This window comes from Eleutherodactylus coqui, chromosome 9, assembly GCF_035609145.1.
Source record: "Eleutherodactylus coqui strain aEleCoq1 chromosome 9, aEleCoq1.hap1, whole genome shotgun sequence".
Taxonomy (NCBI): Eukaryota; Metazoa; Chordata; class Amphibia; order Anura; family Eleutherodactylidae; genus Eleutherodactylus; species Eleutherodactylus coqui.
In genome coordinates, this window is record NC_089845.1 from 8,556,383 (window position 1) to 8,583,604 (window position 27,222).

The 27,222-nt window shown below is 44.0% G+C and overlaps 1 protein-coding gene across 2 annotated transcripts in view; it reads left to right on the forward strand.

Annotated features, from left to right (window-relative positions):
• The window catches only part of RPRD1A (regulation of nuclear pre-mRNA domain containing 1A), a 45,703-nt gene extending 18,885 nt beyond the window's left edge, over window positions 1-26,818 (forward strand). The window contains exon 7 of one of the 2 annotated variants that reach the window (XM_066579102.1): window positions 26,359-26,818. In XM_066579102.1, the coding sequence (XP_066435199.1) occupies window positions 26,359-26,508 (150 nt within the window). In that variant the 3' untranslated portion in view covers window positions 26,509-26,818. Of the gene's footprint in view, window positions 1-6,435; window positions 6,780-26,358 lie in introns of those variants that run through there. The other variant, XM_066579107.1, reaches the window with a different exon arrangement.
• The last annotated feature ends 404 nt before the right edge of the window (window positions 26,819-27,222 follow it).

The window sequence follows — 27,222 nt, forward strand, 5'->3', positions numbered from 1 at the left end:
ATGAAGAAGAGAAGCGGAGACACCTCGCTTGTCTTCTGCACGCTCCGCTGGCAGCACAAGGTGATCGCTCATCTTGAGCTGTAAATGACACCGATTATCACTCAAAAGTCGCTTGAGCGACATCTTTTGAGCGGTAATCATTGTGTCTAAATGGTCCTTAAGCCTTCTATGTAACTATAATCGGAGTGGAAGAAGAGGGCAGCCATGGGCAGGATGCAAACAAAAGCCCTGCATGGCTCATTCACACTATTGTAGGGGTACAACGCTGTGGGGGTTTTAGGCCTCATATCCACTAGGAAATTGGGGCCTGCGTGGATTCTCCATGCAGAATCCCGTAGCGGAACCCTCCTTTCCCAGGGACATGAGGCCTGAAAATAGAATTTTCTTACCTGTCCGTACGCTGTGGGTTCCTGTCCGTCGCGGACGGATCTTCTTTCTGTGTGCCCGGTAGCGTGCCACGTACATGGGCCGTGCACTTTTTTTTTTCCCACCGGAGAGCAGAAATTCAGCTGTGGGTGTACCACGGGACCGGATGGCTTCCATAGGCTTCTATGGAAGCCTGCGGGAGCCCCGCAGTAAATGGAGCATGCTGCGTTTTCTCTCACGTGTGAGAAAACGCAAATCCATTAAAATGCCATCCATGGGTGCAAATTACAATTTAATTGCCCGCGGATGGCTAATGGATCCCTATGGGCAAAATCAAATGCGGATGCCGCAGCGGAAATCCGCAGTGGAATCTGCAATTCGATTTTGCCAGTGTACATGAGGCCTTATTGGTCTGTGTGACGCCGGCTACTGCCGTGTATGCCAGAGAATGTGAGATATGCAGTTGTGCGCAATGTGACTATTTCATAGTAGGGTTGCGCATGTATTTTTACCCATACGCAATGTATTACGTATGCAACACTGTCCATAGGAAAAAAAAATAGGGTTTGTGCTGCGTGGAACATGGAGGAATGGGCTGCATCATGTACGTAGTACGCAATGGAGACACGGTTGTGAGAATGAGCTATAAGCACCGATATCAGAGGCTGTTCACTAATCCCAGCATATAGTCATCACCAGGCACCACAGGGATACTGCAGATCTGAGGTGTTTGCGGCATTTGATTGTAATGCTCCAGCCTTGGCAGTCAGTGAGTGTATACAACAGGTAGAGTAGCTGGACAAGTAAAGATGATAATGTCTCTGGGCCGATCATGCTGCAGTTTGGCGCTATTCACCTGGCCCATCTCTGGCACTGTGTCAGCAGCGCACAGCAGCACTGATCCTCCACATTTTGGCAGGTAGCGTGTCCTCAGCAGGTGGGGATTCTAGCAGACATGCCTAGCATCTGAATCTATTTGTCTGCTACCTTGCTGGGCTAGTCGTAAATGGTGGTAAGACTGAAAAGTCTTGTCACAGTCTCCTAAATCTTGGTTGCCATCCGGATCCCCATATGCCTTTTAACGTGTTCAAGACCCGTTTTTTGTGACCCAATGAGATGCAGTTCCCAGCAGATTAGGAGCCGGTACACATGGACTTCAGCGGATTTCGGTCTTCCAGATGCGCTGCATATTTAGGCAACCGAACATCGCTTTTGCCTGCATACTTCGCCCTCTGGCACGTTTTTGTGTACGTGAATACACTGCGTATTTATGCACATTAAAAATGGACAAAATCTACATATTTAGTGAGAATTTATCCATGCCGTGATTGTAATGGACGTTCCTGCTGCCATCACATTGCATGAAAAATCCACTTCTGTGAGCGAACCCTTTAGAATCAGTGGCTTCTGTTCACCGACTATTGTGCGTGCAAAGATTGTCTGTGATTTGAATGCTTGTGTGGCCGTGACAGAGCCCGCCGAGCGCAAGATACCGCTTGTAATGCCGCAGCACGTCCTGTCAGCTACATGCAGTAGACTATGGGAAGCGTCTCCTCGCACTACTTTTCTGCAATTGCGTTATGTTTTGTTTAATTTTCTGTTTTCCCAATAAATATTGAACTCCACATTCCGCATCCATTTACCGTATCGAATCCTAAAAACATCTGCAGATTTTTTTTTTTTGTAAACTTTGTTGTCCCTGCCCTTTAGACTGGATTTACAACCTATACTCTAGATGTATATTGATGTGTGCGGTCTGTCGGACCTGATCAGCAGATCGATGCCTCAACCCAAGTCCATTTAAAGAGAAAGGGTTCAAGTTCTGTCAATACTAATCTCTACCTGAATATTAGGCCAGGCGACAAAATCAAGTGATGTTCTCGCATCTCACAACTAGTGATTTTGGTGAGGCCTGTGTAACATGAACGTACAAGAGGGTGCAGCGTTTTCCATACACTGTATGCAGTGAATAGGAGCCATCTATTTTTTTTCTCGTGTGAATGGGGGACGGTTGCACACGCAAAAAAAAGTACAGTAAAATGTAAAAATAAAAGCTTACGAGGTTTGTGTAGAGCAGGATTGGGCTGAGGGACCCCAAAATATAAGGTGCTCAAACTACCACACCACCATGATAGTAAGGAATTTCTGCTTGGTGGTTTCATTGGCATCTTAGAGTTCAGGAGTGAGTATTCCCTAAATGAGAGAGAACCTTAATCTAATCCACTCTGGATGGAAGCAGTCACACAACCTGCTGTTGTAATAGTTTATCCTTATTGGGACCCGCTAAGCATATTCAATATCTGAATTTTGCTATCACAATAACAGACCTTTACGGAACAGAAACATAGTAGGTCATGAAGACGCTGGAGTGACACAAAGTGGGTAAAGGGAACCTCTCATCCTTTGTAACATATTAAACCATGTACAGTGATAGGAGTTTGACCTACATGTGTTTCCGAAGTGTTATAAACGCATAAACATAACATCTGTGTATATAAATTTCCAGCGCCGTATGCAAATTATGGTGTGTGAGCCAGATCATCTCTGCTGCCTGGAAGTTTTTCCCATAAGCCCACCGCTCTCTCCTCTTATGACATATTAGGTGTCATCCATGGAGTGCTGCAAATCTCACACATTTGCTGGGATTTCACTGGCACATTCCTAGATCATCAGGTCATCCTGCAGCCACATGTGTTCCTCTCATTGCAGGACTTCCAAGAGGCAGCAGGATAATGCTTGGCCACACACAACAAAGGTGTCACAGGAATGCCTCCATATCATTAAGGCACTTCTGTGGCTTGCATGGCCAACAGATTTATTGCTGATAGAACATTTATGAGACTGTCTGGGACCAAAACTTCAACAGCCTATTGAGTTTCTAGCTTAGATACAGCAGGGTACTAGAGCCTCTATGCCTGCCTGAATCACATTTTGTATCCAAAAAAAGGAGACCGGTTTGGTAAACGTGAAATACACACAAGTATAATGTGTACGCAGAGCCCGATCCCAGTAAAAGAAAAAGACTATCCAACCGATCACTGGGGGGTTGTCACCAATAAGTCAGCTTTAAAAAGGCAATTGTCATTTGTATACTCTGTTGTCTTAAATCCACTGAATGGTGGAGAGCAGCAGCTCCAATAGAAACACTAGGCGATCCAAATAACAAGAATGTAAATAAAAAAAAATCCCTAGGATCATCGCTACTTAAATAAATCTTTGTGTATTAGGCCTAAAAGAACCCATGGAAATGCATAAATGCATTTATTAGCTCGTGTGAAAGAGGCCTTAGGCTGCATCTGCACGGCTACGAAATCTCACTACAAAACATCGCTCATGTGAAAGAAACCATGGGCTTCACATTGTAGCGATGATTTCATAGCCTGTGCGGATGCTTTGGAGATACAGTGACATGGTTTTTTTTTTAGAGTTGAAATTTTTATTTTGCGGGAATTTTTTTATTTATTTATTTATTTTTTTTTGGGGGGGGGGGGGGTGAGTTATCACACCTCTCAACTGACCAGAAAACATTGTTCTTCATATGTTTGTAGGTTATAAACATAATAAATGTTGCTATGACTGAGTTTCATATTGTTTCTATTTTTTCAAAATTTCTGGTTTTCTGCTTTTTGAAGTGTAAAATTTACTATATCAAAATGCCACGAAAGTGTGTAAATTTAGTGAATAATTGTTACATTTGTGGTGAACTCAATCCACCGCCTCTTGTGAAAGCTGCCTATCATCATTATTGTGGTATGGAGGTCGGGGACCAGGATAAGTCATGGGCTCCACATATATGCTGCATCTCTTGTTCAGTTAAACTACGAGAATGGCTGAAAAATAAGAAATGATCTATGGCTTTTGCTGTGCCTATGGTTTGGCGGGAGCCTACAAACCATACAGATGACTGCTATTTCTGCTTGACTCCGCCTACAAAGGCAGGATTGTTGATGAAGAAAACACGAACAGACCAATACCCGAATCTTCCATCTGCTATTCAACCTATTCCACATTCAGATAGTTTATTAGTTTCTACTTCAAGCTCATAATGTTGGAGTGGAGTAGGAAGTGTTGAAAAGAAGAACCCAACAAGCCTTCCACATCACATGCCCCTGACTTTGAGGTAAAAGATGATACACCGCACAGACTGAATCAAGCGGAACTGAGTGATCTCCTTCGAGACCTCGACTTGTCAAAGGAGAAGGCGGAACTTCCAGGGTCAGGACTACAGCAATGGAATCTTCTCCAATGTGATGTCAGGGTCTCAGTAGAGAGAACGTCAGAGGCATCTGCTTCCTCTTTTTGAGAAGAAACACAATCCAGTTGTTTGCTGCGACGTTAATGGCTTGATGAAATGTTTGAATTTGAACCATGATCCAACTGAATGGAGGCGATTCATAGACTCCTCCAAGTTTAGTTTGAAAGCTGTATTACTTCACAACGGCAACAGTCTTCCTTCTATTCCTGTTGGTCATGCAGTTCACATTAAGGAGACCTATGCAAACATGACAACCCTCCTTGACTCAATCAAATATGCTGAACACAAGTGGACAATCTGTGGCAATCTAAAAGTCATGGCTGTACTCTTAGGAATACAGCTGGGGTACACTAAATACTGATGCTTTTATGTATGTGGGACAGTAGGGATAGGGAATCACATCTTGACTCTACCAATAAAAATGTCGTTGCTGAGCCTCTCGTGAACCCAAAAGATGTTCTTCTTCCTCTCCTTCATATAAAGCTGGGACAGGCATTTAAGTACTTAAAGGGGTGGTCTCGCGAAACGAAGTGGGGTTATACACTTCCGTATGACCATATTAATGCACTTTGTAATATACATCGTGCATTAAATATGAGCCATACAGAAGTTATTCCACTTACCTGCTCCGTTGCTAGCGTCCTCGTCTCCATGGTTCCGTCTAAATTCGCCGGCAGCTTGCTTTTTTAGACGCGCTTGCGCAGTCCGGTCTTCTCCATTCAGCACGAGCCGCTTCAGTGTGCTCCCCGCTACAGCTCTTCTGCGCATGCGCAGATGAGCTGTCACTGCTCGGGAGCGCGCTGGAGCGGCCATTCTGTACCTTTCTCTTTTAGAGGAAGGTGCAGAGCTGCCGGAGAAGCCGCCCAGCTGTCCTGCCGTCCAGCTGTCCAGGTAAGTGATGGGCCGGGGGGGGCTGCCGCTGCGATGGGGGGGGCTGTCGCTAGGCCGGGGGGGGGGCTGCCGCTGCGATGGGGGGGCTGCCGCTAGGCCGGGGGGGGGCTGCCGCTGCGATGGGGGGGCTGCCGCTAGGCCGGGGGGGGCTGCCGCTAGGCCGGGGGTGATGTTCACTGACAGGTGAAGGCCCCGGAGCCCAGCGCTGGGCTCCGGGGCCTTCACCTGGGCTGAGGGTCTAGCGCTGGGGAGCCGGGAGCGTAGCGCTGGGGAGCCGGGGGCTAGCGCCGGTTACCTGCTGCCTGGCGGTGCGGGGCGTCTGGTCGGCGGCTGCGAGGCGTCTGGTCGGCGGCTGCGGGGCGTCTGGTCGGCGGCTGCGGGGCGTCTGGTCGGCGGCTGCGGGGCGTCCGGTTGCCATGGAGACACAGCTGGCAGCGTCTCGGGAGCGCGCACGTCGGGCTGCAGCGAGCGACAGGGAAAGAGCCGGCGGCCATCTTGGGGAAACTTTTATAAGTTACTGAAACGCTGGAACGGTAAGTACGAACCAGCTAGAAAAGTAATTTACAGGGGTAATTAGTAATGTATGTTTAATTAGGGGGACTGGGCAAAAAAAAAAAAATCACTGCTTCCTCGAGACATCTCCTTTAAGAGACAAATGCCCTAGATTGAGTGATGCAAGGGTTAAGGAAGGTATTTTGGTTGGGCCACAAATTTGACAACTTGTAAAGGATCCTGCGTTTGACCGAGTTGTGGAGGGAAAAATGAAGGAAGCTTGGCAAGCCTTAAAAAGGGAGTTATTAATGGATTCTTAGACAACAAAAGAGATGACAACTACACTCAGGTGGTGACAGTACTTCTGGAAAAATACCATCAACTCAGATGCAACATGTCCCTTAAAATCTATTTTCTCCACTCCCACCTAGACTTTTCCCTCCTGGTTGTGGAGCTGTTAGTGATGAACATGGAGAAAGATTCCACCAGGATATTTCTGTAATGGAACAAAGATATCAGGGCCGTTGGAATGAAGCGATGCTTGTGGATTACTGCTGGTCTGTGTGTAGGGATGCTCCGGAACTCACTTACAAGAGGCAAGACAAAAGAAAACAACCTCATGAAGTCACCACATGATTCTCTTCACACCGAACCACCCGCCAGGAATTGTTAGCATATGGAATTAAAATGTATCATTTTCTCTTAATCCGTTAAAATAACACACTTCCACCTATTGTATCACAGAAACTGGAGCTAATAAAAATATTTCTTTTGTCATATTAGTTTTTCTTACCCCCAAATTAGTAGGATTTAACTCATGAAGTTAAGGAAACATTGTCCAGTGTTATTTAAGTAGCGCTGATCCTAGGGACTTTTTCTATTTATTTATCCAAGCTTGAGCCTCCATGCCCGCCCATATCACATATTCTATCCAAGCTAGAGGTGGTACAACAGGGTATTAGCGCCTCTCTGCAAATGTTCAGTTTTCTACAATACATTCTCTTTTTGCTCTGATATTGTAATCAATTACATATATCAATGTTACAATCACACAGAGAAAGGGGCATTTGATTCTGACAACTTTAGATTTTTTTATTTATTTTTTACAATGAGTGTATTTATGCAGCTAAGGGAGCGAAGGGAGCTTTTACCTAGGACACTGTTGGGCAACAGATGTCTGACAACTAGTCCAGGAGATAATCATTCCTGTGCTTTAACACAAGAACGAGCATCGCTGACGGAATGAAGGCAGAGCAGTGCAATTGTTCATATGTGATGCTGACTATTTTCACGAACTGATACATCTTCAGTTTTCTGCATTCAGAAACTGAAGGAAAAGTGAACGACTAGTCGGTGCATATACTTATACTGAATAATAATCATTCAGATTCTCACTGAATAGCATGAGTCCGAATGATAATAGTTATGTGTAAAAGCACCTTCACTTGCTTCATTCGGTGTTTTGGTATATAAAAAAAAAAAGTATGTGATGCCACCTCTCCAGGTACCTTGGTCATTAGTGACAGCACTTTTCAAAGAAAGAGATCTGGTTAGCTCATCAGTGTCCCATTACGCCGACACAGGGGGCCAATTCTGTAGTTTTTCATTGAGGGCCTGCTTAATGGCCCTGTGAACTGCTGGAGTTTGGCACAGGCATGACCTAATAGTTGGTAAGTACCTTACTGCCTAAGTGTAAAACTGTGATTATACTCTGTATTGTTTGCAGTCAAAGGATCAGCAGTTCCTAGAAAATAAAAAAGCCCTTATGCCCCCCACCCAGAAAAAAACAATATTTGGTACCATTGCAATTTAACAACAAAAGTAAAAAAAAAATATTATTATTTAAACCATATCCGGCATAATGTGGAAGGAGAGAGGTTCAAAAAACAAAGGGGCAGAAATTGCTCTTTTTCCTCCATGGCAGTACTGACTAGAAGATTTATGCCACCTCTTTAGGGACAGGAAACCATGTGGAAGACAAGAATGAAAGGCCCCTCCTCTTATTATTCAGTTGTCTCTTGGCCCTTTGATACATGTGGAAGCCACTCCTGCAGTGAATGCATGCAGAGGTTTTCTCTGTCCTCTTGTCCAGCCTATGTTTTTTTCAAGACATTGTGTTGGAAAGGCTGGATGGAGAACAAGAACTCTGAGCAGCAGGTCACCTCCCTTTCTATTCTTGACAGCCCTTTTATGAAGGCAGCCCCGAGCAGTTTTCTGGTTCCCCTGCTTTTTGGGTCCATCCAATCCTGCCACTTGCACAGCTATACAGACTGGGATTCTCTTTTGGACAAGGGAATTCCAACTCCAATGATGTCGCTTCCAGTCATAGTGTGCGATGTACAGACTGGAAGTTTCGGGCACGCTCAGGCTAAAGTTGAGTATTCTCACATCATGGGGCTGGCTTCTCTCAGTGCGTCCATTTATGTCTCCTATAGATTGCAGCCAACCCCATGTTGACTCCCAGGGTCCTACTGAACTTTAGATATGCAGATCTCAAAAAATCTAGTATGCCCTCCCCCCCCTTACCCCCCCCTTCCTCTTTATGTTCACTTGGGTGTTTCCTCTATCATTTTGTCAGGTTCCTTTTCCCAAACGTATGCTGTCAAGGAGGGATATGCTTACCACCCATTTTATTTTGCTGTTTAGGGTAAGGAAATGCTCTCATCCAAACCAGCTAAAGCATCTTCCCCCAAGACTTGCACTTTATGTTACAAAAAAAAAGTCCTGATAGCTTCTTGTTAGAAGCCTTTGTGTTCTAAATGAGCATAAAACACTGGTGAAAAGACCCCTTACTTCTTTGAGAATACAAGGACAATTATTAAAGGAAGTAATAAACTCTGCCATTGATCAGTGAACGAATTCTCTTCTACTCCCTGGCCATTTACCTCTTTTTATAGGGTGTTTTTATTTCATACATCTGATCTAGAACCAGAACAAAATGAAGGGGAAATTTTCAAGACTGCTGACTCCTTTTCCAAGAATAGCTCTGGTCACCTAATTTACTTTGTTCAAGCCAGTAAGAATTAACATGAAAATTGAGGATGTTAAAGTATCCCAAACAATATAAAACTGGATATTTCAAGGATTAGGAGAGAGTTTTCCCTATCCTTAAGAATGTTGGAAAGTTGATAGTCAAAGAATACAAAGATCCTGAGGGAAAAAAATTGGTATTTAAAGTTTTCAAAAGAAAATATCCTTCTGCAGATGAGCTTGCAGAGTACATGAAAAACAGATGCCCCGGTGCCAAAAATTTCAAAAATGATCATCTTACTCTTAGATGACATGGGCCTCTATCTCATAGAACAGAAATCTGAAGCCCTTTAAAGAAAATTCTGGGAAACATTAACAGCCACATGTACAGCTAGATCTCAGTCCATTTGGCTAGGCCAGCTGGGGAATCGCTTGTCAGTAGGTACTTCTACCAGACTATAATGGTATCCCTACCCTCCCTCAATAAAGCCTTAGATATCATAGCCAATGCTTTTGTAGATCTAGTGAAGCTGTCTGATTGTCAGCCCTAACCAATACCACCTATAGAACTGTCTGGCTTTGTTCCTAGACAGGGAATGTGGCCTCAATAAAGGCCTGTGTTTAATACCATGTGAAGATGATGGGCTTTGTGATTCTCAATTTGAATAATCTTTTAGATAAGAAAAATAAGCTTTCCCTCCAAGCCACAAATTTTTCAACAGAGGTGAAACTTTTGGAACCAAAAACAAAATACCAATTCTTAACAATAAATGCAAGAAGAAGAAGAATCGTTCTGAGAACTGACAGTTGTCCAAAGGAAGAGGTAAAATGATTCTTCTTCAACTCACACTGACTAATAGTCACACTGATACCAACCTTCAGGTAGGAAGCAGATGAAAATTCTTCCACCTGGCCTAAGCAAAAATATCCTCCTCTCATTGGGTCCAAACCATCATCAGAACAGAATACAAGCTGAAGTTCTCAACCTTCCTCAGATTCATGATCAACAGACATGTTGCTTCCCTCAGTCAGAAAGCACTAGAATCAGAGAACCTCATTCTGCTTCACAAACAGGTTCTAATACCAGTTCTGATCTGCGAACAATGCCTAGGATTCTATTCACTAATGTCTCTAGTGGGGAAAAAAACTAGTAGATCCTACAGGATCATTATCAATCTTAAAGTCACTCAACTTCATTAAATACAAAAAAAGTTAAAGGGGTTGTCTCACGGCAGCAAGTGGGGTATACACTTCTGTATGGCCATATTAATGCACTTTGTAATGTACATCGTGCATTAAATATTGGCCATACAGAAGTTATTCACTTACCTGCTCCGTTGCTAGCGTCCCCGTCTCCATGGATCCGTCTAATTCTGATGTCTTCTTGCTTTTTTAGACGCGCTTGCGCTGTGCGGTCTTCTCCCCTTCTGCTCGGTCCAGGCACGAGCGGCGTTCTGGCTCCGCCCCTACTATGCGTCATCGCGTAGCTCTGCCCCGTCACGTGTGCCGATTCCAGCCAATCAGGAGGCTGGAATCGGCAATAGAAGCACAGAGCCCATGGTGCACCATGGGAGAAGACCCGCGGTGCACCATGGGAGAAAACCGCAGTGCATCCCTGGGAAAGGACCGGCGGCCATCTTGGGAGAAGATTTTTTAAAGTCCTTATTTTGTCGGATCAGTAAGTAGCAAGCGGCTTAAAAACCGCTTTACTTTGCTATTTTATGCCAGGGGGGTGACAGGGGGAATGGGGTAAGGTAAAATTTTGAGGTTTGCCGCGAGACAACCCCTTTAAGTCGACAATAAATCTCCTACTCCAATATTGCTTCATGATAACACTAAACCCGTAAGTATAGTATAATGTTACAGTAATATAAGGCTGTGTCCGATATCCAAGACTAGTTTTATTCATCAAAGGAGAACTTTTGTCATTTGCAAGATCAATATTAGAATGTTTTTTAAAGCTTTTAAATCTGGATAACATCTACTGGGGAAAATATTACATGTTGCTTTTTAAGGAACATCACCATTAAGCTGCAATCGCACATTCAGTTTTTTTTTTTCTTTTTTAAGACAAATCCAGGAGTAAATTCAATATGAATTATCCTATTATAGGAAGGTAATTATCCCCCTCTTCTCTTCCTTTAGTCAGACCTCATCTGGAATACTGTGTCCAGCTCTGGGGTGTAAGAGAAGCATAGAGTCTAGATCATGTGAGGTCATTATCCCCTCTACTCTTCCTTGGTCAGACCTCATCTGGAATACTGGGTCCAGTTCTGGGCACCCCACTTTATACAAAACATAGACAAACTGGAGCAAGTTCAGAGAAGAGTTACCAAGATGGTGAGCGATCTGCAAATCATGTCCTATGAGGAAGGGTTAAAGGATCTGGGAATGTTTAGCTTGCAGAAGAGAAGGCTGAGAGGAGACTTAATAGCTGTCTACAAATATCTGAAGGGCTGTCACAGTGCAGAGGGATCAGCCCTATTCTCATCAGTACAAGGAAAGACTGGAAGCAATGGGATGACGCTGAAAGGGAGGAGACAGATTAGATATTAGACAGTGAGGGGGATCAATGAGTGGAACAGGTTGCCACAGGAGGTGGGGAGTTCTCATTCAATGGAAGTCTTTAGAGGCTGGACAAACATCTGTCTGGGTGAATTCTACACTGAGCAGAGGGTTGGACCAGATGACCCTGGAGGTCCCTTCCAACTCTACCATTCTATAGAATAGGAAATATAATGGACGTATTTATATGATTATATTCACGTGCATCAATTTTGTTGCAGTAATTTCTGCAAATAAAGATCAATTTTATTCATCGGAATGGTGTTGTTTTGACAGCAAGCACATGGATTTCTGCTAACTCTATGCAGTTTAGCAGGACAGTTGCAGACACTACCCTGTGAATATATAGTGCTGCTTCTCCTTCCTGCTGGATCTACTTAGGCTTTTGGTTTAAAAACTGGCATCAAAAACGGCATATAAATTACACTCAGAAATGTAACCTAGTATGTAAGGCCGAAAAAAGACATATGTCCATCCAGTTCAGCCTATTACCCCCAATGTTGATCCAGATGAATGAAAAAAAACAAAACAATGAGGTGGAAGCCAATTTTCCTCATTTAAGGGAAAAAAATCCTTCCTGACTCCAATCTGGCAATTTAAATAATCCCTGGATCAACAACCCTTTTGAAGATAGTAATGATTGAAATATATAATATATCGTTAGAGAAAGACCAACCCCTCTTAAACTCTTTTATTGAATTCACCATCACCACATCCTCAGGAGAGAGTTCCACAGTCTCACTACTCTTACAGTAAAGAACCAACTTATATGTTCGTGTAGAAACCTTCTTTCCTCTAGATGTTGATAATGCACCCTTATTACAGTCACAGTCCTGGGTATAATAGATGATGGGAGAGATCTCTCTACTGACCTCTGATATATCTATACATAGTTATTAGAGTGCCCCCTTGTTACAGTCCTGGGTATTAATAGATGATAGGAAAGATCTCTGTACTGTCCCCTGGTATATTATACATAGTTATTAGAGCGCCCCCTTGTTACAGTTCTGGGTACAATAGATGATGGGAGAGATCTCTGTGCTGACCCCTGATATATTATACATAGTTATTAGAGCGCCCCCTTGTTGCATTCCTGGGTATAATACAAGATGGGATAGATCTCTGTACTGACCCCTGATATATTTATACATAGTTATTAGAGCGCCGCTTGTTACAGTCCTTAGTATAATAGATGATGAGAGAGATCTCTGTACTGACCCCTAATATATCTATACATAGTTATCAGAGCGCCCCCTTGTTACTGTCCTCGGTATAATAAATGATGGGAGAGATCTCAGTACTCACCCCTGATATATTATACATAGTTATTAGAGCGCCCCCTTGTTACAGTCCTGGGTATAATAGATGATGGGAGAGATCTCTCTACTGACCCCTGATATATCTATACATAGTTATTAGAGCGCCCCCTTGTTACAGTCCTGGGTACAATAGATGATGGGAGAGATCTCTGTACTGACCCCTGATATATCTATACATAGTTATTAGAGCCCCCCCCCCCTTGCTACAGTCCTGGGTATAATAGATGATGGGAGAGATCTCTGTACTGACCCCTGATATATTTATACATAGTTATTAGGTGGCCTCTGGGCCATCTTTTTTCTAAAGTAAATAACCCCAATTTTGATAACCTCTCTGGATATTGTAGGCCACTCATTCTGTTTATTACTTTAGTTGTCCACCTCTGTACCCGCTCAAGCTCTGATATGTCCTCCTTGAGTAGTGGTTCCCAAAACTGTCCCCAGTGGTGCCCTTAGGCCTCTTTAGATCCACGCTATGATCCTTTTTGCCTTGGCAGCAGCTGCCTAACGCTGGTTGCTCCAATTGAGCTTACAGTTAACTGAAGTCCCCAAGTCATTTTCCATGTTCGTGGTTTCCCATTTAGTGTGTAATTGTGACATGTATGTCCTCTGTTCATGTGTATAACATTACATTTATCAGTGTTAAACCTTATTTGCCACTTTTCTGCCCCAAACCCCAACTTATCCAGATCATCTAGTAGCCTGTATTGTGTTAATTCTTTTGCATAGGTTTGTATCATCTGCAAATATTGATATTTTGCTGCACAATCCTTCTACCAGGTCAGTAATAAATATATTAAAAAGAATAGAGCCCAATACTGCCCCTTCTGGTACCCCACGAGTAACTGACCCGATCAGAGTATGTGCCATTTCTAATCACCCTCTGCTTCCTATCATCAAGCCAGTTACTTACCCACTTACATTCTCACCGAGAGCAAGCATTTATATATCAACCTTTCATGCGGCACAGTATTAAACACTTTGGAAAAGCCCAGATACATAAGATCCAGTGACTCTCCGGTCCAGTCTAGAACTTACCTCCTCGTAGAAGCTGATCAGGTTGGTTTGACAGGAGCGATCTCTCATAAACCCATGTTGATATGGCGCCCGTAGGGTAAAGGATCAAGCACAATAATGAAGCCAAATGAGTAACATTTAAATGTATTGTGATCGCACTAGAAAGGTATGAGAATACTCGCCCTAATATACTTTATTTTATAGGATTAACAAGTGAAATCTTTCCTGCTTTGCTTGTTTTAATTCTTTAGCCATCCATATGCGAGGGGTGCTGATAAGTCTTTGGCTTTGTGTTCTTTTTTTGTTTCTATGGTAACGAATGTTACATCACATGAAAGCCTTGTGTGTCTAATATATGTTTTCAAAATGTTGTGTTTGTAGCTTATGGCAACAGTGATCTAGGCACGCAAACAAAATGGAGTCTAAGGCGATATTCACAGCAAATGAGAGCAGAGTGATAAAATTCTTGTTTCTACAAGGAAAGTCCGCAAAGGATATTCATGGTGATACGTATGTGGTAGACATTGGGGGATCAATGCCCTTCATATTCTACAGCTAAGACCTGGGTGGCCACTTCAGCACCAATGATGAGGAATGTCCTGGACGACCGAGAGAGGTTGTTGTTCCGGAGATCGTCGATGCTGTGCACAACCTCATACTGGAGAATTGGCCAGCTGCAGGAATAGCCGACATCATGGGGATTTCTGGTGAATGTGTTTGTGTCATTATCCCTGAAGAAGCGATCTGCAAAGTCGGTCCCCAAATGTTTGACAACAGATCAGAAAAGCATGGAGTGAAAACTTCCTGGTCCATTTGTCAGCGTTTCCGGACTGATAAAAACTTCCTGGATGGACTGGTCACTATGGAGGAGACCTGAATTTATGTGTATGACCCTAAAAACAAGGAACAGTCAGAGAGTGGAGGCCCAGTGGTTCTCAGCCACTAAGGTGATGGCGTCTGTGTTCTGGGATAAGGAGGGCGTGCTGCTAGTGGACGACCTTCACAATGGTTCCACCATCAATACAAGGTATTACATTGAACTTTTGGACCAATTAAAGGCGGCTCTGAAGACCAAAAGGCGCGGCAAGCTGTCCAAAGGAATCTTGTTCCTGCAAGACAACGCCTCCGCTCACACTGCAAAGCGACCACGGCAAAACTGGTGGAGCTAGGCTCCCAGGTGATTGACCACCCACCTTATTCACCAGATCTAGCTCCCTCCAACTATCATCTGTTTCCAAACCCAAAGAAAAACCTCAAGGGGACCAAATTTCCCACCATTTTTGATGCCATGGCTGCTGAGGATGACGGGTTTGAGGCACCACCGAAATCCTTCTTTTCGCAAGGCTTACAGAACTTGGAATACCGGTGTAAGAAGTGTGTTGGCATCAGTGGAGAGTATGTGGAAGAAATGGAAAGTTTCATCTTCCTAGCTCGTTTCTTTCTGGGTAAAGCCAAAGACTTATCAGCAGCCCCTCGTACTAGTGTGTACTTTATTGTTCCAAAAGTTCTATATGCTCCCAGGAACTCACTACACCTGCAGGAGTCTACAGTGCAAACCTCTTTGGAACCTTTGCATGTGTATATGTCCATTTAATCACACATCTAGGGCATCAACAGACAAGTGTGTCTTGCAATACCCTCGCTCCTGCTTAATTTTTTTTGCAGAGAATGAGTGTATTTTGCACGTTTGCTTGTGTTTTTGTGCAGGCACACCTCCATCGAACTGGCGGCGGGATCACCCACCCTAATTTAAATGGCTAATTAGCCTAACAAGGTGCTGGTGATCGTGGATATGTGCAAATTTAAGCACATGCCGCCCTGTTCTAGGAGAATAGACAAGGAATCTGGAACAAAAGCAGATGTAGGGATCCCATTTATTGCAGGGATCCAGGGTTATTACAGCCAAATTTAGGAATAATGCAGCAATAGATTAGCATCCTGGGAAATTGCAGCAATAGGGTTCCTATATATTTTAGGGATTTAGGCCGAGTGTTACCTGCAGGCTCCTTTATGCTGCAGGAATCTAGTAGCTTTAGCATAAATATCACTCATTGCACTAGAATCTGAACACTTCTTACAACATTGGAGCAATACTATGCTGACATCATTCCCTAGACAATGCTATAGGTCTGGGGATCTGAATCAGTAGGGGTGTAAACTATGTCCGGCCCCAACTCTATGACATTAGACCACCTGGTTCCTGATGAGTTGAGGGTCCAACTGAAACGTGTTGAACCACCACGTACCTCCTCATTAAGTCTGGTGTACCTGTTTCCTGGGCATTAGGGGATTTTCCAGCTAGACTTTCTAATTCTTACGTATCTTTGTCAGGTCTCTATAAATTACCTATTTTTCGCTTTTATTGAATAATTACAGGTATAGGCCAGCCGTAGAAGGGTCATGCTTTCAAACAGGTGAAACTAAGATGGCCATTGCCTTAGGTTTTAACTGGGCTTTGAGAGGATAATTGGTTTTAGCCCTGCTCATCAGGGGTTGCATCAAGGTGTGGCAGAATTAGAAGTGGGTTAACCAGGGTAGCATCTTGGCAACCTCTAGATGCCTTGATTGTTACTACCAATGAATTATCAGGAGATGTATGACTTACATTTCTTTCTTGTTGGATATCTTTCTGCTATGGAAACAATTGGGCTTTATATTACTTTGAGTTCCCTCTGCCCCAGTGTATTATATTACAATAGCATATCTTTTACAATGGGCTAAAGTAGCTAGGTCTAGGAAAACCCTGTAAGACCCTACCGTCTTCTTCACGAGATACCAGAGATACATGGCCTTGTTATTATTTATATGATCCTATCGGCTACTGTAGACGTTGAGAGCTTATATAGCAATAGTCACCATGATTTAGGACTTTATAGCCACTGATTATTTTCTCAAAACACGAGCTGTCAACCTTTATGCACACAATGCTTTCCTTCTTGTGGCTTATTTTGTGGAGTGACACCTGCTACCCAAGCCTACTCCAGCACGGATTGAGGTGTTGGATATTCTCGTTTTACTTGGAGTGTAGTCAGACTGAGTTTTGTGTTACTTTGCGACTCCCTAGAACTGACTAAACAGGGAATTAGTTACAGCCCATTGTGACCATTACAGCCTCAATATGCACACCTTGTATCTGCAGAGACCATAACACTGGACCGCCCTGTTCGTAACCACTGATCTGTTTGCTGACTTGTTGCCCCTCGCTGTGAGGGTTATTATTCTTAAAGCAACGGCATTAATTCACCTCTTGTTTGGAGGAGATTATGAAGGCACTCTGTGCAATACCAGTTTGTCATTGGAGAATAAAAAGTTTATTGAAGCAAGATGGCGTATGTTCTTTTTACAGAAACCGCTAAGTGCCTGCTTTCAACCATTTGTGATCGGCAGTATTATGTGGCCCACTCACCAACAGCTGTTATGCAGGGCTCACCCCGAGAAAGGGTCATTTCCCATTGACCAGTACCCCTCGACAACCCCCCTAATGCCCCCTTGTCCTGTTTCAATGAACATCATGGAAGTTCTGTTCTATGTCCCCTGAAGTGATCCAGTGGTCCTATACAGGCATTATCACACCTCCTGGCCTCCCCCTGCCTCCTCCCCCCCTCTTTTTTCCAATGGACAGCAGTCCTATCCCTCCAATATGCTGTGCAGTTGTGAGTGCAATGTAACAGCGCTCCTCTCTAGCTTCCACACTCTGTTGCAGTTGTCAGACAGCAGAGGGAGGCTGTGCAGTGTCATAGACAGATCTAGCAGATGTCCTTGGTGTGCGGAGCGTCTGCAAGTCATAGGGGCAGATTGATTTTTTTCTGCTCTAAGTGTAGTGTCGGGGCTGGTCGCCATCTGCAAATTGTGTGTATTGGTGACCATTTTAGTGGCCATCTAGAGCCCTGACATGGGAGAGACTTTACACAATTCCATGACAAATCCACATGGAATACACACCGTGCAAGAGGAGCAGGCAGGTAGTATAGTCGGAGGGAAGCCAGTGGTGGTTATCTGGGTAATTTCAGTTGTAGTACAAGAGGAGCAGGCAGGTAGAGGAGTCAGAGGAAGCTAGGACTTGGTATACAGAGCAATTGTTTGGACATGAAGGAGCAGGAAAAGAGCAGCTTAATTAGGGTTAGAGCTCAATAACCACACACTGAGAAAGGGACAGGGCTAGGTTTTTATAGCATGTCCAATAAGCAATCAGGATGGATCCAAAACAGAAACTGGATTGCAGGAGTTGGGAACAAGGCTACGGTTTGGCAGGGGAGCTGTCCAAAAGGCTGAATAGCTCAGCAGAGAGCTGCCGCTTGGAGAACAGGAGCTTCTGAGTTTGAGCCCTGACATGCGGTCTGCAGAAGGTACGTCTAAAAAGCGTCTCTACACCATGGAGTATAAGCAGGAAGGTTGTATGGCTCTAAATTAGATGAGCTTATGGAGAACCTTTCTCACAGGAAAGGTACATCTCTACCAGTGGTTTCCAGATGACGTGGGAGTTGGTTAAGGTTTTGCTAGGTGATGCAAGTACTGGGGCTAATGTCCACCGCCATAAAAGCAGTTCCATTGGCCAGATGGCATCTCAGGCCTCTACAAAAGGAACTTCAGGACAAATGGGATCATCAGTAGGATTCCCTTGAACACCTTCATATGCCACTACAGGCCAGACTTGTCAGCAATAGAGGAGTCTTCCCTTTGGCATTCTGTATTCATTTCTAGTATCTCCCACCTTTAAGGGATTGTGGTACATCCCCCATATGTATTTTTGTGGCTGTGTAGGGTGTCCTGGAAAGAATTAACCCCTTAGTGACGGAGCTTTTTTGCTTTTTTCCATTTTTGTTTTTTCCTACTCCCTTTTAAAAAATCGTAGCTCCTTTATTTATCCATCGACGTCGCTGTATGAGGGCTTGTTTTTTGCGGGATGAGTTGTATTTTTTAATGGCACTATTTATTGTACCATATAATTTACTGAAAAACTTAAAAAATTCTAAGCGGAGAGAAATGGAAAAAAACGACATTCCACCATCTTTCGGTGCATCCTGTTTCTACGGCGCACAAACTGCAACAAAAACAACCTGATATTTTTATTCTATGGGTCAGTACGATTACTATGATACCAAACTTATATAGTATTGTTTTTGTTGTAGTACTTGTATTTTTTTTTAAGATATTTAATTTTTCTCAATTATTTTCTGCGGTCATTTTGTGCATGCGATAACTTTTTTATTTTTCCGTCGACGTAGTTGAGCAAGGGCTCATTTTTTGCGGGATGTCCTGTAGTTTCCGATAGTATCAATTTGGAATACATACGACTTTTTGATCGCTTTTTATTGCGTTTTTTCTGGGAGACAGGGTAACTAAAAAAGTGTATTTCTGGCGTTCTTTATTTTTTTTTTCGGACGACGTTCACCGTGTAGAAAAAATAATGCACTACTTTGATAGATCGGACTTTTACGGACGCGGCAATATCAAATACATATTTTTATTTTATGATTTAGATTTTTTAATAATAGATATGGCAAAAGGGGGGTGATTTAAACTTTTTTATCTTTTTTTTTTTTTTTAAAACAATTAAAAAAACTTTATTGATTTTTTTTTTTTACACTACTTTGAAGTCCCCCTGGGGGACATTAACATGCGATGCTTTGATCGCTCCTGCAGTATGACGTAATGCTATAGCATTACGTCATACTGCTTTTTGACAGGCAGTCTATTAAGCCACCCTGTGTGGATGGCTTGATAGGCAGTCTGTTAAGGCAGCCCTGGGGCCATTCATTAGGCCCCCGGCTGCCATGACACCTGCACGGCTCCCCCGATCTTACCGCGGGGGGGCCATGCGGGACCCCCAAACAGCGTTCGGGGGATTTAAATGCCGCTGTCAGAATTGACAGCGGCATTTAAAGGGTTAATAGCCGCAAACGGCCGAGCGCGGCTATTGCCCGCGGGTGTCAGCTGTAATAAACAGCTGACGCCCGCGCTGTATGGAGGGAGATAGCGCCGCTACCTCCCTCCATACACCAGGACGTAGTTTTACGAAAGCGCCGTCACTAAGGGGTTAATATATTATGCTTTTCTTCTTTCCTTTTGTCCAAACAGCAGCACATAATTTTACCACCAATAAGGTTTCCCTTTCTAAGGGGTAGTTACCGCCAATATGCCTTTTGTCGGCCTCATTAGATGGGCCTTATTCCACATGGCCATCAATTGACAGCCGAACTGTGAAATAAAGCCTCGGGGTCTGTGCGAGTGACAGCTCCCTGCTATATGCTACCGGAGGTGGCCGATAGCTTTGAGCTGTCACCGGGGGTCGCGGTTTCTGGCCCCCAGTCATGCGATTGGTGTTATCCAATGGATAACAGTGATCACATAAAAGTGTAAAAAAAAAAGAAAGAAAGTTAAACTTTTAGCACCCCTTATGGATTGGATTCATCAAGGGAGCTGAAAGTACTCACCTCTGTCCTCTATGATATCCCTTGGTGTTTTGCTCCTACCAGGACCTGATGCTGTTTTCTGCGCATGCGCGCCAGTTGAATCATATCGCCCGCATTTGCGCAGAAGGCTGGGGAACCTGGGAGATTTAAAATCTCCCTGCTCACAGCTAGCATGGGTAGCTGAGAGTAGGGAGATGTCACTGGGCACCGCAGTATGCCGTTCCCTGTCACATGATTTCTGTTATCCATTGGAAAGTTAAAAAAAGTGTAAAAAAAAAGTTTCCCCTCACAGGATAAATATTAACGTGCCTAAGGCCTCTGGATTCATCCGTGGACATTACCCTGACTTCTGTGCACGCTCCCGTCACCAAAATGGCAGATGCATGCGCAAAAGCCGCGGATTGCTGGGGTAAATTAAAATCTCCCTGTTCCTGGCTACCAAACGTAGCTGAGAGCCTTGAAATTTCACAGCGGGCCACAGTCCTTGGTCACATGATCACCATTATCCAATGGATAACAGCGATCATGTAAAAGTAAAGAAAAAAGTTTCATTTCCCATCACGGATCTGATCCATCAGGGGAGGTGTAATTACTTACCTAAGGTCTCTGGCAATGTTCCCCAACGGGGTCTTTATCTGTGAACCTTTCCCCAGTTTCGGCCATGCACTCGTCGGCAAAATTGTGGACACAAGCACAGAAGCTGGGAAGGGCCCAGCAAGTTTAAAATCTCCTAAAGGTAGCTAAGAGCCTGGAGCAGTGACTGACAGCTGCAGTGAGTGGTCCTCGGTCATGTGATTACCGTTATCCAATGGATAACAGCGATCACGCAAAAAAATGTTAAAAGTTGACGTTTAATCTTCCCTCTCCGATGCAATCGTTGAGGGGAGATGAAACTTCCTTTCGGAGGCCTCCACATTTGAACCCCGATGTGAACATCCTCCACAGACCTCCCTCGGCGTCTGCGCATGCGCCCGCCAGCAAAATGGCGAACACATGCGCAGAAGCCATGGAGGGCCTGGGAAATGTAAAATCTCCATGCTCCTGGCTACCAATGCAGCAGTGACTGGTGGCTCCGTTGAGCAGTCCCCGGTCACGTGATAAAAAGCTAGCAATCGGATAGAAATTTCAGATTTCGCATGTGTTTGATCCGCGGTAATACGCGCATCAATACAATGCATTGGATTACACAATTCTGCAAACGCTAGCGGGTTGGAATTACGTAATCCACTTGCAGAAAAAAAACGTAGCACAGCGGTTGAAACAGGCTGAGCTAGATGGACATTGTCTTCATTCAGCCTAACATACTAACTTGCTATATTCTATTTTACCGTGGATATTCGCAACATAGAGCCCATTGTGCTTTAAGGTCGTGGATATACCCACAGCACATACACAACTACATCCTGTACGGGCTGCGGGTACCCGTGTCATCGCTAAGCGACAGCGCAGAAAATCTACTCAAAAAATGGTGTACTGCATATGACCGCCTGTGTGAGTACGCAGTTATGCGCAGTACATTACACGGCCGTATGCAGGGCCACGGCCGGGCTCACAGCTGGGATCCACAAGCGGATTCCACATACGGCCGTATGAGCCCGGCATTATTCAGAGTGCTACCTGTAATACGTAATTTACAAGAAGCCCCGTGAAAGCTCGCCTTCCTGCAGCCCCAGGAGCAGCTTGTTGAGCGCCTCCTGTGTGAGACCGCCGCACCGCAGTGACCTTATGGAGCCTCACAGAGCGCCACTTTACACCCCATCCCTGCCGTTGAGGTCACGAAATACCCCCAAAGAATGTGTCGGGTTTGCCCCATGTGCCCATCCCAACCAGCCTCCGTAAATACTCCTGTCTGCAGACATAACACACAGTTTACATTATCTAAGATTTAAGGAATGGTGAAATGGGGGGGATTGTTTTTAGGGAGTCTATTTTTTTTCTGCACAAGGGAGCAATGAGGCCTGAAATTTATTCAGTTGTGCCCTGAAATCCAATGGGTGTTCCTACCCTTATAGGCCGAGCCATGTGTCCTGTAAGCAGATTGGGGCTACAGTGGGTATATTTATGAACACGGGACAAACGGGGATCCATTTTGGGGTGAAAGTCTTCATTCCTATATATGCTGTACGAAAAAAAACTTTTTAAAATTTGCCAAAAAAAATGAAAATCGTAATTTTTTTCCTTCTGCTTTGCTTAGATTCATTCGAAAACTGTGGGGTCAAAATACACAGGACACCACTAGATGGATGCGTTAAGGGGTCTAGTTTTCACAATGGGGTCATTTGTGGGGGTTCTCTATGATTTTGGCCACTGAAGGGCTCTACAAGTGGGCTATGGGGCCTAAATCACCTTCATGCAAAATGTCTGTTCTGAAAGCCACCAGCTGCTCCTCTCGGTTTGGGCCCCGTTGTGCTTATAGACATAAGATTAGCGCCACAATGGGTATGTCTCTGAACACGGGAAAAACAGGGGTATCAATTCTGTGGTGTAAATCCTCATTTTCATGTTGACTGTAGAAAAATGTCTTTACAATGACATATTTGCAAAAATATGAAATTCTATTTTTTTCTCCTCCAAATTGCATTATTTCCTGAAAATAAAATGGTGAGGTCAAAATCCTCCTGACCCCCTCAGTGAATATGTTAAGGGGAGTAGTTTTTAAAATGGGGTCATTTGTGGGGGGTCTCTATCATTCTGACACCCATGAGCCTTTACAATCTTGGCTTGGTGCAGGAAAACAAAGTGTTCCTCAAATGTTAATAATCAATGTTAAATTTGTACATCCCCTAAATGGTTAAAAAAGCTACTTTTATTCTGGAAGCACATTGGGAAAACTTTAAACAGATGGAAATATAGATCTCATCAAAAATGTATACAGTATGTTTGCACATATTTGACAAATTGCAGTTGAAAATGTGATTTTTTTTTTTTTTTTTTTTTTTTTAAATGTTCCCAATTTTGGTGCTTTTAATAAATAAACACAAATTCTATCGGTCTATATTTACCACCTAAATGAAGTGCGATATGTGGCGATGAAACAATGTCAGAATTACTCCGTAAAGGTTTTGCATATTCTATGTTAAAGTGACACGTCAGATTTTCAAAATTTGGCCTGGTCATTAAGGCGCAAACAGGCTTGGTCACTAAGGGGTTAAACTAGAATCAGAGCTACATCCATTTGGAGTAGAATAAGCTCTGTTCTTCCAAAATGTCTGTTACCTGTTGAATAAACAGAGCTTGGCCAAATCAATGAGGGTGTTAATGACTGATGTGCTGCAAGCGGTTCAGAATGATACAATCTGGTGATAGGTTCCCTTTAACAAGTGTTAGACAGAAAAACCCCTTCTGGTCTCACAAAAGTTCAGCTGAAAAGAATTGTGGGATTTCTTTTCCCAACCCCCGTACTCTGGATGTCTCTCATACAATCCTGTTTGTGTGTCAGCACAGTAACGCTTCAGGAGGTACTCTGGAGACTTAAAATTGCTTCACAGCCATTCTGTCTTTTCTGGCTGCTGCTGACCAGAACATGTGACTGCTGCAGCCAATCACTGGCTATAGAAGTCACTGCTATGGGCAGCGATTGGTTGCAGCAGTCACATGATCTGGTCAGCAGCAACCAATAAGGACAGAGAGGCTGTAAAGCAATTTTAAGTCTCCGTAATACACTTTTCAGTTCAGTACTTATACACTGTACTCAACTGAGAATATGGTTTTCAGAACTTGTTAACTTTCCTTTATATATCGTACGTAGCAAAGGGTTTAATGGCAAGCGGCGAATTATCCCACATGCAGTCTTAGGCCTCTTTCACACGTGCGTATATATCGGCTCGCCGCTTTCACTGCCGGACGATATACGGTGTGATGTGATGCATTGGATTCCAATGCATCAGATCACATGGCCGTATTCCCGTGATGTAAAAGCGCCTGGCCGGCCAATATACCGCCGGGCGTTTTTACGTTGGGCCCAAAAGATAGTCCTGGAGCTATGTTCCTGGCCGGAATACGTTGGCCGCTGCATGGGCTCCTATGGGAGCCAATGACAGTGGCTGGAGGGAGTTTAGCAGCGTTACTGCTAAACTCCTTTCCTCTTCTCTCTTCCCCTCTGCTGCTTGCAATGGGAGGGGGTGGGGCAGGGCGGTGCTTAGCAATCAGTCGGAGAGGAGGTGAGCCGTCAAGGGGGACGGAAGGGGCGACGGCATGGCAGCCTTGTGTATATGCGCTGGGACCAATGCTTTGTAAACAGGTACACAAAGGTTAGATTTGTGCGCCCGTTCACCAATTTTAACTCTGAGATCGTAGCATATATTGGCCGGCCGTGAAAACGGCGGCCAATATACGCTCGTGGGAACAAAGCCTTGGTGGGAGGAATTACCTCCTTATATTGTTTCCTGGATTATTCTTCTCTCATTTGAAAATGGTACGGGTGATTCCATTGGTCAGAGACTGTGTGTATGTATGTATGTGTGTATATGTATATATATATATATACGGCACATGAATGAGTATAATCCATTTATTCCTAAACTGTTCCATTTTTTCTTCATTAAATGCACAACTGAAAAAAGGATCTGTTTTAGATCTTCAGATATGTGGCAATTATTGATACAACTGCCGTATGTGCGAGGATGATGGTCTGAGATTTAATGTTTCATCAACTAACGTAAACAACATATTGGTCAGAAATGGAGTTGCCATGATCCAGTGATCTTCTGTAACTGTATATGGATCACCTCTAGAATACCGGTGTTTGTGTGCTGTCTAATGCGAGTTGCGCTTGAGTCTCTTTGACACAACTCACAGTTGCGTCTAGTAAGGCCTCCTTCACACAGACGACACGGCATCGCCATGAGAAAATCGCAGCGATATTGCATCGCTGGTCCGTACGATATTGTTGCGTCTTCTCACAGCAATACAGCTATTTTGTAGCACCACATTTGAGGATTTTCAAGGGAGGGCTTGAAATATAAGCCCAACCCCGAAAATAAGCCCTAACTGCATAAAAAAAGTATATTGCACCGTAGAAGTGCTGTCCACCTCCGCTGCAGCTTCTTCCTGGTCCATGAAACTGGTCTTTTTCATTTCTTCTGACCAGAGATTGAAAAATCACCACCTCCTAAAAGCGCTGGCGGTAATTGACTGACGCTTAGCCAATCAGAGTCAGCGCTCAATGAATGGCTGTGATTGGTTCAGCGAGTGCTGGCTGTGATTGACTAAGCGTCAGCCAATCATGGCAGCGATTTTTCAATCCCCGGCCAGAAGCGAGGAAGGAGAATAGTGCCCAGGACCTGTGGAGAAGACGCATCACAGATGACAGCACTTCTAAGGTGATGTATACTTAGATTAGGGCTTTGACAGCAGGATTTCCTATTGTGAAGGTTGCATCGCATCGCATGAAAATCGCGTTTTCATGCGATGCAACAGAGAGGAAGGCTCCATAGGGAAACATGGGCTACAAAACCTCACGAGTCGCAGTCATATCGCCGGACCTGCAAGGTTTTTGTGTCGGGATGTCGCATGCTACAAAACATCGCAGGTGTGAAGGAACCCATAGGAGAGCATGGGCTTCACATACAAGCGATTTGTATCATTGTAGCAGTGTGACAAAATCTTGTGTGTGAAGGAGGCCTAAAAGGCAGTCCCCAACCAGCCTGGTGAGATGTCTGTTGTGTCTAGGTTGAGAAAATGAATGGAGAGGTGGTTGTACATGTGTGTGGCTCTCTGCACTCACTTATGGGAACAGCTGACCCCCATGTTCAATGTCGGTCTGAGTATCAGAGGTAGGACTTGCACCTATCAGGCATATCCTGTAGATTTGCCATAACTGTCCGTGTTGGGAAGTCACCTAAATAAATAATTAATAATTGTATTCCAGCTACTGTTAAGCCAGTTTTGGATGTTACCGGCACATTTACGTACCTGGAATATGGGTGAGTGCCCCGGTTTACTGCCACGGCTCAGAGCATCATCGGTAAAGCTGGGGCACTCACTGTATTAGGGGCATCTGAAAATTGCTGTAAGCGAATATACAAAATTGTATCACTTTATTTATATTTCCAGTCTTTTTTCTTTCCAGGAGTACAAACACAAGTTGGCAAGGGTTTCCCAAGTCCGCAAAGAACTGCGTCTGCGTATCCAAAATTTGCCTGATTTTTCACGCCTACCAAATGTTACAGGCAGCAGAGTCCACTTGCCGTATGCTGGAGATCTCTACAATGACGATTGATAGGAAACCGTGAGGTCAAGTATCCACGACTGCCGAACACTTCTGGCTTTAGAATAAGTGGATTTTGTTAGTATTTTTGTATGGAATTGTGCTTTAACCAAGATGTTTGGTGTAAATAAACCATTTACAGTGTTTGTGGTCCCTATAAAGACAGGGACTTGTACCGTGACTGGTGTGTAACCTATAGGTCGCTGCTGCCATTGTACGATGTGTGAGCCACATCTAACTTTACAGTAAATTATTGTTTTCTGTACATACATATCTGTACATTACTGCTTGATGCTTACATACAATATATACGTTTTCTCAATCCCGGTTGAGTTCTTTTTGTTGCATTCAGACCTGCAGTATTACAAGCATTAGTACAATCGTAAAATGAGCACAGAGGAGAGCGCGGCGCTCACACCATGGAGACGAGGACCATTCCTGGAGAGTGAATGCAATAATGCAGCCAATTCACGTTACACTAGGCCTCTTCTGGCCCTTATGGTAGAGCATGATTTTGCAAGTAATGCCGTCCTTTCACCTGTGACACGGAAGGAGGCGTTGTAGCCAGTGGCAGGCGTGGCTTCATCATACTGAATTTACAATACAAGTATATTAGGAAGTGCTTGCATTCATATTAAAAAGTACATTTTGGTTTCTAACGAGCCCCTTAACCCCTTGAGTGGCACGCCCGGAAAATTTCCGGGACGAGCTCCACTGCCCATAGTG